The sequence below is a fragment of the Ceratotherium simum genome, chromosome 1, assembly GCF_057802395.1.
Source record: "Ceratotherium simum simum isolate JZ-2026a chromosome 1, ASM5780239v1, whole genome shotgun sequence".
NCBI lineage: Eukaryota > Metazoa > Chordata > Mammalia > Perissodactyla > Rhinocerotidae > Ceratotherium > Ceratotherium simum.
In genome coordinates this window covers 30,343,189-30,357,063 of record NC_141900.1, presented here as the reverse complement: position 1 = coordinate 30,357,063, position 13,875 = coordinate 30,343,189, and the positions used below count along the sequence as shown (strand labels likewise).

At 34.2% G+C, this 13,875-nt stretch overlaps 1 protein-coding gene across 1 annotated transcript in view; it reads left to right on the top strand.

Annotated features, from left to right (window-relative positions):
• Positions 1–13,875, top strand: part of SEMA3D (semaphorin 3D) — a 196,367-nt gene that overhangs the window by 60,562 nt on the left and 121,930 nt on the right. Inside the window, exon 2 of the mRNA XM_004431298.3 lies at positions 1,968–2,158. Coding sequence (XP_004431355.1) covers positions 2,008–2,158 — 151 coding nt within the window. The 5' untranslated portion in view covers positions 1,968–2,007. The remainder of the gene's footprint in view (positions 1–1,967; positions 2,159–13,875) is intronic.

Sequence of the window (13,875 nt, the reverse complement as noted above, 5' to 3'; positions counted from 1 at the left end):
TTGATTCTGCCATAATGAAAAGCACCCAAAGACTTAGGGGTTAAGAAGGCCAACTCTAGCTAAAGTCCAGACAAAATGTTTTTTTTTTTTTTTTAAAGATTTTATTTATTTATTTTTTCCCCCCAAAGCCCCAGTAGATAGTTGTATGTCATAGCTGCACATCCCTCTAGTTGCTGTATGTGGGACGCGGCCTCAGCATGGCCGGAGAAGCGGTGGGTCGGTGTGCGCCCGGGACCCGAACCCGGGCCGCCAGCAGCGGAGTGCGTGCACTTAACCGCTAAGCCACAGGGCCGGCCCAGAAAAAATGTTTTAATCCATCTCCTATTTGCCGTGTGACTTTAGCAGAACGATTTAACTCTGTACTTTAGTTTCCTCATCATGAAATGAGGTAAATAATTACCTATCCTTCTTGGCTGTCATTAGCATTGATAAAAAGTAAATGAAAGCATATTAAAATTTTTTTAAGAGTTTATTTGAGCACAAATCTATTCCAGTTGGGCAGCACCAAACTGGAAGTGGTTAGGAGCACTCCACTGACGGGAATCAGAGGAAAGGCTTGCATAAAGAAAATATGGAAGAAAAGAAAGGAAATTATTTGATTGGCTATAGCTTAAAGCCTAATTGTCTGTTCGTTGATTGGTTGTCCTTAGCGTTTTGAGTTCATGACTTTGAGGCATTAACAGGCTTAGATTTCTGTTTGCTTAAGTAGACACAATAGCATCAGACCCGCATCAGTCTAATGGCCTCTTTGTTTAGTTAATTTAACAGCTTTAAGTCATTTAATTTATGTAAAGCACTTTTTTAAAAGTATCTGGTACATATAAATAATGAATGAATGTTGTTTGTAATTATTATTATTAGGCATAGTTTGAAATATATGAGTTTTGGTTTATTCCATGTCTTAAAAAAAGACAACCAAGGCAGCTTATTTATGGCAACCTAGGTAATAACCACCTCCTCCCTCTTATAAAGTCTTTTATTTTACTATTTGTTTTTCTATTCAGTGTGTTGACTTTAAACAAATGGACAGCCAGTTATTTCTCCAGGAAAAATGAGTTTATTTAGGATCAGCAAAGAATTGCAATTCTGGGTTGGCAACCATGGCAAGCCATGTGCAAGTCCCCAGCAGCAAGTGGAAGAGACACCATTATTACAGGGGGAAGAGGAAGTTGGGAGGACTGTTGTAAACAAAGAGTCTGTTGGAGGAATCAAGAGTTGGATGTGTAGTGGCTTTTCATTGGCTGAGTTGTGACAGTCTTTCATCAGCTGAGCTTCTTGCAGGTCAAGGAGAGGAAGCCTTTCTTCTTCCTTTTGGGCTCTGCTATGGACACAGAGCATGAGAGCTACCCCTTTTGGCCTCTCAACTCCATTTTAATGGGGTTTCTGTTTATTAATTTCCACAAGTGCTGCCCTGTGGAATAGCAGAGGGTGCAGATTAGATTGCATTGTCCCAGGCCTAAAATCTGTACTGGTTGCCCTAACCTGATCATGTCCAATTTTCCCAATTTTAAGTAGAATTTGAAAATATCTTTTAAGTCAGAAACAAGAGAACTGCCTCAAAATGACAGCTTTTATTTGTTTTTCTTGGGAGTCTTTTCTTTTGGGATTGATTTGGGGACAGAGTAGGCTTCTACTAGTATTCTTATCTAATCAAAGAATTCATCAAGTTACAGAAAAAATTGGTTCCTCCTACATTTGCATTAAAAAAAAAAAACTTTAGTAGAGGAAGGGATGCTAATTAACATAAGTAGTTAAATTTTTAGTTTTGCACCTATCTCCACATCTGGGTAAAGCCAGACCTGAATTTTATTACTCAGTTCTGATTCATTTCCCCTGTAGCAATTTGTAAAAGCAAGAGAAAAGGATCAATTATTTTTTAAAATCTATATACATTCAGAAAATTATAATTTAGTAAGTCTAGGAAAATTTGCAAACTGCTATATTAATACTTCTTTTCTTATTTTTAGATTAAATTAACACTGTTTGAAAGAGAACATTGTTTTCATCATGAATGCTCATAAAGATGATAGACCAAAGTCCAGAAGCCACGACTTTTACCTTTTTCATGGCTTGATGATGCTAAGCATGACCATGCTGTGTCTTCCAGTCACTGGAACTTCTAAGCAAAATCTTCCACGAGTCAAGCTAACCTACAAAGGTAAATGTGCAAATGTTTTTCAGATTGTCCTTGTATTTTTGATTACTGTATTTCTTTTATTTAGAAATGCATACTGACTTCAGTGAAATGTTTATAGTATTGGCATCAGTTAATAAAAATATTATAGAACACAAAGCCCAATTACTTATTATTTTTTGTGAGGAAAATAGACACCTAAACTGTTCATGTACATCTTTCAGCCTATTATTTACAACGATCAACTACTGATTAGCATAATTAGGAAATTTTGGTCTACAAGTTGTAATCAGTTTTTTTTTCCTTTGGTGAGGAAGCTTAGTCCTGAGCTAACATCTGTTGCCAATTCTCTTCTTTTTGCTGAGGAAGATTGGCCTTGAGCTAACATCTGTGCTAATCTTCCTCTATTTTATATGTGGGACGCTGCCACAGCATGGCTTGATAAATGGTGCGTAGGTCCGCACCTGGCATCCGAATCTGCAAACCCCGGGCCACCACAGTGGAGTGTGCATACTTAACCACTATGCCACCAGGCTGGCCTCAATCAATTTTGTATTAAAATAAACCAATCTCTAAACATAGAAAAAACATTAATTGCATATAGCTGCTATTAATTAGTTTATCTCTAGAGGGGATTTTTTTTTTTTAAACAGTAAGATATCTTCAGAAAAATTAACACGCTAAAATACCTTTAACATCCCAAGCATATACGTTTTATTATTTTAAAAAAGCAATGTGAAAGTCTTAAAATATAGAGATGAAAAAAGTATTTAAGAAATGAAGTCTGCTAAACTAATTGTTTTTAAATGTTTAAATTATATAAAAGCAAAGTTTATATGAGTTATATTTAATTATCTTGTGTATATGTATGTATAACATATATAGAGAGAAAGAGATCGAGAGACAGAAAGAGAGAAGGAGCCAAATTTCATGCTCAAAGATTTATTTCTTATATTTTCTCTTTTATGATACACCCTTGGCTTCTTTAATACCTTAAGTAATGATAGGAATGTAGGGAACTCAGACTCCTTTATTATGAACTTGGCAGGTAAAAATTATGCTGGCAGTTTTAATATCCTGTGGTCTTTAAAACAGCTTATTTTCAGCTCAAATTAAATATCAATAATAAAAGCTAATTTGATGTCAAATGTAAGTGTAAGAGGAATTAGCATATTATACCCATTACACATTTTATATGTTGGTATTTGTTTGGAATTTGTAAGTCATGAATTAAAGAGTTAAGGCAATATATTATTTTTGAGTTTTTATATTCTAGAATTTTTAGAACAGATAAAACTAATCTGTTAAAAAAGAAAAATCAGAACATTGCCTTTGTGCAGTTGAGGGAATGATTGACTGGAAAAGGATATGAGAAGAAACTTTCTGCGATTATGGAAATGTTCTCTATCCTGAGAGATGTGGATCACTCCATTACAGTATATGGATTTTTTTACAGCCTATCATATTGCACATGTCAGATTTGTTTATTTGCCTGTATTCAAAATGTATGTTAAGAAAAGAACAGAAAACAAATATTAAAAGGAAACAATAAAAAAAAAGTAAGTTTGAAAATAAAGAGATTGAAGGAAAAACAAAAGGAAACACTATCTGATTTCTATGATATAGTGAGCAATACAAGAACATTGCATTGATAAATGTGAACAATGCAAAATAAGTCAGAGTTGCAAAAAAACTTTTATAATAGTTAATAATCAGTCACTGTGGATTCAGTGCCTAATCCTATTTCTCAGACCCTGTACATAAGTAGTTCTTCCCTGAAGCACTTGCCTCCCAGAGTGAACTTTAAAGTTTACAGAAGCATCATGCTGATATTTGACTAACTGATTATATGATTTTCAATTGTCAGAATTAAATGGAGTTGAAGAAGACCACATGCTCTATTTAAGGTCACTGGGTGGTCAAAAGAGATTTACAGATTTGTGGGATTTTATGTCCTTTGATAAATTTATGGAAAAAAAGTAGATTGTCATTGTGATAATTTGTGTTCATAATCAAAATTTTGTATGAGTAATTGTAAAATATTAACTCAAATGAGGTAATTTGATCATTTGAAAATAACAAATCCATCCCTAAAAATAGAAAAACATGAACTAATTCCACATAGCTGCTACTAATTAGTTTACCCCAAGTTAGAGGGGTATTTTTGTGTGAATACTTGTTTTTGGACTTGGAATCAACCCTATAAGAATTCAAAATCTTATTTTATTTATCTCTCTATAGATTCTCACTCCTCTCCCTCCCTAGTGCTTATATAAAAGAACTGGTATAAGTGTTGGATTAAATGCAATAAGAACTATTCTTTTGATGGTTCTTATATTCACTATACTTTCCAAATGTTATATTTTTCTGGGTTTTTATCTACATGTAGGTTATCTCCGTGTCAAAGGCTGGTAAGCAGTAGCAAAGACTGAATGCAGGGTAGGAATTATAGAAATCTCCTGCCAACCTACCCTCAATAGAGAGACACGTGCACACACACACTCCTGTTAGTTCTCCATGGCTGCTATTAGCCATTCATTTCCAGATTGTATGCTAATAATAGAGTAGTCATCTTGGCTAGGAGAATTACTGACAGCCTGTATGGAACACTCCTCTTTCCACTTTAAAGAATATGGAGTCTTTTCTTTGGAAATCTTCAGTTCAGCGTTATTCAGCCTACGTTTTCCATCCACTTTCAAGAATTTCAACAGTTTCCCTATCCACCTATACCATATCTGAGAGTTTAGAAGGAAAGTCGTTCAAATCTTGATATACTATCTTTTAAAAGTGGCCTATTCCTGAAAAACCAAAGTTGTGACATAAAAATTACTGCTAATTTAGGGTTATGGTGAGAAAAATTGCTTGTATACCTCAATCCTACTTCTGAGATAATAATCACAACTTTCCCTTGGCATTCTCTGTCTTCCTCTTGTGACTCTGACTAATGAATTGAGATCAGCTAGTACCACCCATTGCTTAGATAGTTTTGAGAGAGTCAAATGTTTGTGCTTGGGCACTAAAACACTGCCAGAATGTGAAGTTAGACAAATTAGCCATAATGAAAAATCAATTTTATTTTCAAAAATAATAGTTTTTATGGGCACGAAATCGGCTTTGTTTTCTTTGCTTTCCATAATTCATGCTTCCTTAGGTGCTGACCAGAGATGCAGCCAATATCAGTAGCGTTAGCTCCTTCAAACAGCTTCAAGATTATTTTGAAGGATTTCTTAAAGGCCAATAGAAATATAATAACCATTTTATCCAAAGAATGCTCTTTGATAAAGACTTAGCTTTAAACCTCTGAATCCATGGGAGCTTGTTTGGTTCTATTGTTGACTAGGGAGATTTCCCTTCAGTTGCATATTTTGAATTCTTCGTACTATATTTCTGGATTTTGTGTTGGAAAGTTAATATATATATTTTGCCCTACAAGGTGGGCTTCTCCCAGTGACTTGTACAGTTTATACTGCAGATGTAGTAAATATAATTTTTGAGAGATAATCTATTTCAATCTTGTAATAGTGTAAACATTTTCTATCTCACAGTCATCATGAAGGAACTTATATGAGTTAAGGATATTTATACCCAGGAATCATTAGTGTTTGCAATGTTATTTGTTTGGAAAACTCCAGAAGATGAGTTAGGTAACACAGCTAAAGAGGAAATGGACAAAAACTTTGGAAAAGGAAGAGAAAATGAAAGTTAACCAATATAAAAAGATTCATCCCTTAAGATGAATTGTAGTTTCTTTCATCTTTTTTTTCTTTTTGCATATTCTCTTTAGCTTTTTTCTTTCCTATTTTACATTTTAGTATTAACTTACATTTGAATGGCTTATAATAGATATAGATATAGATCTGTCATATATATATAGTCTGTTTTCTCACTACGTCCTTTTGCACCTGTGATAAGGAGAATTCAGCTATCAATTCCATTTGAATATTTTTCCCAAAAAACCCTTGCTCTCTCAAAGAATCACAGTAAACCTACAAAATACCAGTTAACACTGAACCCACACATATAAGACATCAGGAAGGAAACTAACCCACTTAGTACTTACCATATATTCACCTATTCTACAATTATGTGTTGAATACCCACTATGTACCTGGCACTGTCCTAGGTCAGAGAAAAGTCACTGTCCCCTTTGAATTATTTTTCCAGATAGGGAGACAGACAATGAAGAGGTAAACAAATAAATGAATCATTTTAAATAGTGGGAAGTGCTATGAAGAATATAAAGCAAGAGAGTGACTGGGTCCAGGTACTCTACTTAAACTTCATCATGTCTAAGTTTTATGACACTCTGAAAACCATTGTTTTTATACCCCTTTTATAGATAAGAAACATGAGGCTCAGAATCTGAAGGCCTACCCCAAAGCAAGAAGCTATTAAGTGGCAGAACTAAGTTGTGTGCTTTCATTTCTCTAGTTCAAGGCCCATGTTCTTGTCACCTTGTTCCCTTGAGGGAAACATTACATATTCAGGAATACAAGTATCAAGATACAAAAGAAAATAAGATTTCACCATTACTTCTTTGGCGGTATGCTCTTTTCAATAACTACCAATAATACTAATTATTTTCTGCTCCTCCAAAAGTTATATATATTTTCATAGTAAAGAATAACTTGAAATCGCCTTTAAAATTGTATCTGCTATTCTATAACTAAACATTAATGTAACTGATAGAATGTTTCTTTGTTTTGTTGGAATTCTCTGAGATATAAGTGGATAAGTCTATATGATTTTCTTTTTTTACAAATTACTTTATCTGTGAAATGCATGTGTCTCAAGTAGAGATTCATGGCTATTTGACTCATCTAACTTATTTCATTTGACTCATCTAATATTAGTTCTATTATCTTGATTCAGTATGATGTAACAGTGAAGAAAGCAAGTTCTGAAGCCAAACTGCTTAGGTCTTAACTGCTATTACTAGTTGTGAGATATTTGGATGTTTATTTTCTGTGCTACAGTTTTCTTATTCATAACATAGTAAATCTAGCAATAAATCTAAATGCATTAATTTATTTAATTCTACTAAGGTTGTTGTGAAGGTGTATTGATCCACGTAAAGCACCTAAAACAGTATTTGGCATAGTAAGCATTTTATAAATGCTTTCAATTATTATTTTTTGTGAAACATTATTATCTTACTAGATAATAGGTTTCCCTGTGTAAACAGGTTTGAAAAATAGTTCCCCCTTGGAGATTTACAACATATATTAAAATTGTTTCTGTTTACTCCCAAAACATTTTCTACTAGAGTTAGTTTCCCTCAGTCAAGTACCAACCATGGATTGTGAATTTATTGAAGGTACTTCCCAGTATTTTTACCTCTGTGGTCTTCTAGTAGTTAACAAGCCCTTACAGTTAAAAAGGTCCCTGTTGATCTTGATGAGAGTAGTGTCTTTGAGTGTGAGAACCATAGCACAATTAGGATGGATTCTTAAGAGCTTGAGCTCAGGGACTGGAGACGATTATAGATAATTCTTTGAGTGTCTTTGAGTGGTCGGTAGCCCTCAGAGTGGGTTAAAATGAATCAGAATCATTCAGGAGTTCAGACTATATGATGCAATCTAAAGTGGGCATTTTTGTTGTCAAATTAATGGGAAAAGAAGATAGCTTGCTCTGAATATCTCCCCCTAAGTATTTAGTGAAGAAGCATTATCATTCTTACAGTAAGAATTCCCATATAATATATTTTTTCTGTAAAGCAAGTCATTGATGGTTCAATTTTGGTGGATGTGCCATGTTTGAATGGACTCACTTGTTTTCCCAGACATACTTTCTCTAAACTGATGCTGTGCATTTGAGCTTTCATAGGATTAAGAGTTCAAGGATAATTTTATTGTGTATACGATATTCAACTGTTGACAGTTAATAACAGTAGTTTCTGAATGCCCGCTATGGTTCTAGCCTTGTTCTGGCAACAAGGGGATATATCAGCAAATAGAAGAGGCAAAAATCCCTGTCATTATGTAGTTTATATTCTGATATGGAAAGGCAGACCACACATAAGTACATTACATATCAAGATAGATGATAAGTACTATGGAGAAAAGTGAATCAGGAAAGTTAGCTAGAGAGTGGTGGGGGTGTAGTAGTCAAATATGGTGGTCAGGGAAGAGATCACTGGGAGAGTGATGTTTTCACAAATACTTAAAGAGATTACTGTTGCCAATCATGCAGATACTTGGGAAAAGAATGTTTTTTGGCAAAAGGAACGGCAAGTGCAAAAGTCCTGAGGCAAAAAGGTGTCTGGCATGTTCAAGGATCTTAAAGAAGAGATTATGGCCAAAAAAAAAACAGTGGGATGGGGGAAAGAAAAAGATTGATTAAATCAGAGAGTTAATAGGAGAGAAGAAGAATTTGATCCTTCCACTGTTGCCATTGTTAAAACGTTGGCTTTTAGTCTGAGTGTTATGGGAATCCACTGGAGAATTTTGAGCACAGAGGTGACATGATTTGACTCTCACTGTTGTAGGACCACTCTGGTTTCTGTGTTGTGAATACACTGAAAGAGAGAGATCAGGGAAGTAGGGAGCCAAGTTTGAGGCTATTATAATAATACAGATGAGAAATGATGGTCTATGGTCCAGACTGGTTGCAGTGGAGGTAGAAGAAGAGGATATGAAGGTAGAGCCAACAGGATTTGTTGATAGATTAGATATGAAGTAAGAGAAAGAGAAGTCAAGTCAGACTCCATATTTTTTTTTTTTTTTTTTTATCTAAGGATGAAGTTACCATTAATTGAGATGGCAACGATTGTGAAAGAAGTAGGTTTTGGGGGGAAGATCAAGTGGATATATTTGTTTGAGAAGGCTATTAGATATCTGAGTGAAATGCCAAGAAGGCATTAAAGTATATAATTTCTGGAGTTTATGGAAGATGTCAATTGAAGATATGAATTTGGCAGTTAGCATATAGAAATTTTTAAATTCCTGAGACTCTGAGATAACTAAGTGATTTAGAAGAATTCAAAGGATTGAATTCTGGGACACTCTCAAGTCAGGAAATTAGAGAAAGGAGGAATGAGCATCAAAGTGAACTGAAAAGAAGTGCCCAGGCGTGTAGGAGAAAAATCAGGAGTTGTAGTATAGAGGAAGTTAAAGAAAGAAAGTAAAGGAAAAGGGATTACCAGCAGTGTCATATTCAGCTAATGTGTCATGAAAGATGATAAGTAAAAATTAACATTAAATTTAACAACAAAATTGTTGACCTTGACGAGACAGTGTCTTTGAGTGTGAGAGGCACAGCACAATTCGGATGGATTCTTAAAAGCATGGGCTCAGTGACTGGAGACAATTATAGATAATTCTTACAAGCTTACATTCTAACAATTCTTACAAGATAATTCTTACAATTCCCCTAATGGAGACATGGGCAGTAGTAGCTGGAAGGACAATGAGATCAAGAGACTTGTTTTTTTATATGGTAAATAACAGCAAATTTATATGCTAATTAAAATAATCTGGGAAAGCAATAATTGATGATTCAGGAGAGACATGGGATAGTCTGTATCCTATTGAAGAAAATGTTGATGAGACTTCATCTTTTTTCTCTAAAAACAGGCTACTTTTAGAACATATGTTAATAAAACTGGCTTATTTTGCATAATAAACTATTATCTGGTATGCCAACTATTGTCTAGATGGAAAGAGAGATTAAAAAGATATAAAAATATTTTCAAGGAGGAATGTGCTCAGTTTGATATAGTGATACAGGTTGTTAAGTACTATATATGTTTAGAAAATTGATATGTAAGGATTTAGAAGTAAAACTCCAGAAAGATTAAATAATAACCCCAGGGTCACATAGTAGATAAGTAAAAAACTGATCCAAGACTCCTGGCTTTTCAATTCAATAGTGTTTGTGCTACAACTTGCCTGTATCCAACAATATTATTTAATAATAATTAAAATCTATTTAACATTGTATGTAGAGCACTATTCTAAACATTATCGATCTGTGGAGGTTCACAGAGTAGTAGAAGTTACACAATAATATAAGGTAATATATGATGTAATATTGCCATACAAATATCATACAAAAAGATTTCCTGGAATGAAGAAGATATATAAAAGTCACCGAGGTCTACAGTGGTCAGCAGTGTCCTCCCAGAAGGTAAAAGGGAACTTCGTCATGAGACACTGGTTGTGTCTTTGGTTACGCATAAACATGGAAGGAAATTTTGAGGGGGCATAACTTAAGTAAAGGCAATTTTTTCTGGGATTAAACCCAGTCAACTATTGTTTTGGTGAAAAAAGTTATTTTTGAACAGATCTTGTATATAGTTGGTTTACTATTCCCTAAATTATTGAGGAGATAAAAATTTTTATGTGCAACTGCTTCTTTTATGACTTCATTTACCTAAAATTTGGCTTTAAGTCCTTGGATCTTATTAAAGGAATTTTTGCAGTAAGATTCTTTCAATACATGTATAAAAATATAAATTTAAGGACATTTTTTAAATAATGTCGTTGGATCTTTTTTAACAGAAAATTTGACAAATGCCTCTCTGTTTCTTAAGAACTGGTAATATACACTTGGCATTTTTGTAACAGTCCTTTAAACGTGCTGATTTAATTCTATTCAAAAGAGGCATAAATTAGAACTAAAGTGCTTTTTACTTATAAAGAAAGATACTCATAAAGAGGTTTATTTGACTAACGCCACAGTGAGTCAGACACAGTCTAGAAAATAAGATAAATATTTCAGTAATCCCAATGGAATGATGAGGTGGAAGAAGCAATAAACATGAACTTGTCTGTGGGTGTATTCTGTAAAAACGTAAGTAGAGTTGTTTTGAAAAAGCATCTTGTTTTTCTAAGTAATGCTAAATCTTAAAATATAAAATATATCTGTAATGGGTGATGGGGCTTAGAGTTAGAAGACTTGGGTAGGTTTTAGCTCTTTCTCCGGCATACACTGTCCATACACCGTTACAACAATTATTTGCTCTTTGTAAGTCTAGGTTTTCTCATCTGGAAATTTGGGATAATCCTTCTGGTTCTCCTTGAGGATCACATTAAATAATATAGGGAAAGCACCTTGGATGTTATACAGCACAAAATGGATGTTATGACAAGCTTCAAAGAGAGACCAAACATAATTTATTATCGAATTAATTGAAGTAAAAGATGAAGAAAATTGAAGGTCTTTAAAAATATATTTAAGCATCTTATGAAGAATTTCTGCTGCCACAGATAACAGGAAAATTACTTAAAAGTCAATAATACATCATAACTTGTCATCTTTGCATCTTCCTTCCAGGTTAATGCGTATTAAATAAATGTACTTCCCTTCTTTGTATGAGAAAATTGAGGGGAGGAAGTTTATATATCATCGGTTTAAACTAAGCAGGTCATTTATTACTTATAGGAATTAAGTTAGTTATAACTTAATGGAATTAAGTTAGAATAAGTTAGGGATGTACAGGTTTGACCAATGTGGAATTGTGAAGGAAAAAATAATAATCTGGCCATCTTGCATAAATTAACGCATGCCATCATTTAAGGGTTTGAGAGAAACTCTAGTAAGGAGCAAAGGGAACGAGTCCAGCTCTTCCATGCAATGGGGCCACAGTGTTCTTTAGCCTTTCTACTCCAGCTATGGTTCAAGGACCAGGAGCAGCATAATCTGGGAGCTTGTTAGAAATGCAGAATCTCAGGCTTCCTTCCAGACTTCTAAATGAGAATCCATATTTTAACAAGATTTCCAGCTGATTTGAATGCTTGTTAAATCCTGAGAAGGACTGCTCTAGAATGTTTTCTTTCAGATGCTCTCTCATCTCCCCCACCCCCTACATGAGCATTTGGAGAGCACAACAGGAACTTCTTATGATTGCAAAGCATTAGAGCTATAATTGGGTCTCCAAATGGCACATTAACCTCTAAATTATTAATAAGACTATAATAAATCCTGACTTAGATGTTTAGATGGAAGGTAGATAAACCAACATAAACAAGAATCACTAGTTTGAAAAATCATTAATTAAATGTTTATTAGACTTCTTATATGCAAGAAATGGTGATGAATTACAGCTGTGATTTAGACATTATTCTTATCTGCAAGGGCTTCTACTCTTTTTAAGGGACAAACTAACTGCAAAGAGATTAATGCCAGAGGATTAGGGTAAATAAAACCAAACATTTAGAAGAATTTCAAAAGATGTTGAGTATGAAATTGAACTTTGAACATTGGAGGAAATTTAGAGCTTGTTGAATGCAATATATGTAGGCATTGGAGGATTTTGATCGTGAAATTGGTCTAACTTAATTGTGATTTAGGGGGGAAAATGCAGTAGGTTGCATCATGTGGTAGGGATTGGTGAGGGAGGGGGAATATAACAAGGTTGTTTATGAGCCTGTTATAGTAATTTAGAGAAGTAGTAATATGGATCTTAGCCTGGCTGACAGGAATAAATATTTGAGGAGGAAGAGTAGAAAATTTACATGATAGAATCTATAAAGCTTTAAATTTAGCTGGATATTAGTGTGAGGGAAGTGAAATAGACTTAGAGGTACCAATTATTTAAATAGGGGAAAAAGGAGTAAGGGAATAAGGAAAAGAAACTAAAAATGATTCTGATATTGTGAGCCTGGGGACTAGGTCATGTCATTAAAGTCATTAAATGTCAGTAGGATAAGATGATTGGAGGGAAAATGACAATGCCAAGCAGGCTATTGGAAATTCTGAACTGTGACTTGGGAGAGGCAGTGGGGTTTTAGGTGTTTATTTTGAAGTCATCAGTAGAGAACTAACAATTTATGAAAGAAAAATGATTTATGGGAAAGTATAAATGGAAAACATTATTTTATTGCTTATGCCCTATAAATACTGCATGAAACTCAGGAGAATGTTATTCTATGACTCTTTTTAATCTTGCTTGTGAAATTCTATGTGCATATTCTGATGAAAATTCTCTGCACATCTCTACCAGGATTATCCTCCTTGGACAAGTGATTACAGGACCCTTTCTGGGGAAAACCTAGAGAAAAGTTCTACAGATAATTGACATATGTTTGTTTTGAATGAAAAGCCAAACTGAAAATTTCCTAAATCAATGGAAATTAGATTTCAGATCAAATATTGCACTAAATGTCTAGCCTGATAAATGAAAAAACAAACAAAAAAACATATTCATGCCAATTATTTTAAATTTCATAATAGCAAGATAGCAAGAGTGAGGAGGTGATCAAATAACTTCCAGAAAAAACAGAAGATACATTCAAAGGCTTAGGATACAGATGGCATGAGACTTCTCAACCATGACTTTGGGAGTTGGAAGATAGTATATACATGCCTCAGATCTCTGAAGGTGAATGCTGTTCAACCCAGAATTCTATAGTTGGCCCAACTATCAATAAAGGTAAATTAGAGACATTTTCACACATGGAAAATTTCAAAAATTTAAGTCTTAGTCACCCTTTCTTAGGAAGATTTTGGAGATGTGCTCACCAAAATAAGAAAATAAATCAAGGAGGAAGACATGAGATCCAGGAAAGATGGGATGCATAACAGGAGAGAAGTAGGAGGAAATTTGAGAAAGCTGTTTCTCAGGCCAGAGACCAGCCAGTCCAGACTGTAAGAAAAGGAGGAAAGGCCCTAGGAGGGATGTCTCCAGGAGAAAAACAAAAAACAATCTGACAGAATTTCATTTGAAAATTTTATGGAGACATTTTTCATAAAGTGTGGAAAGATTTGATCATGATCTTAAAGAAAACGAAGCAAATGTC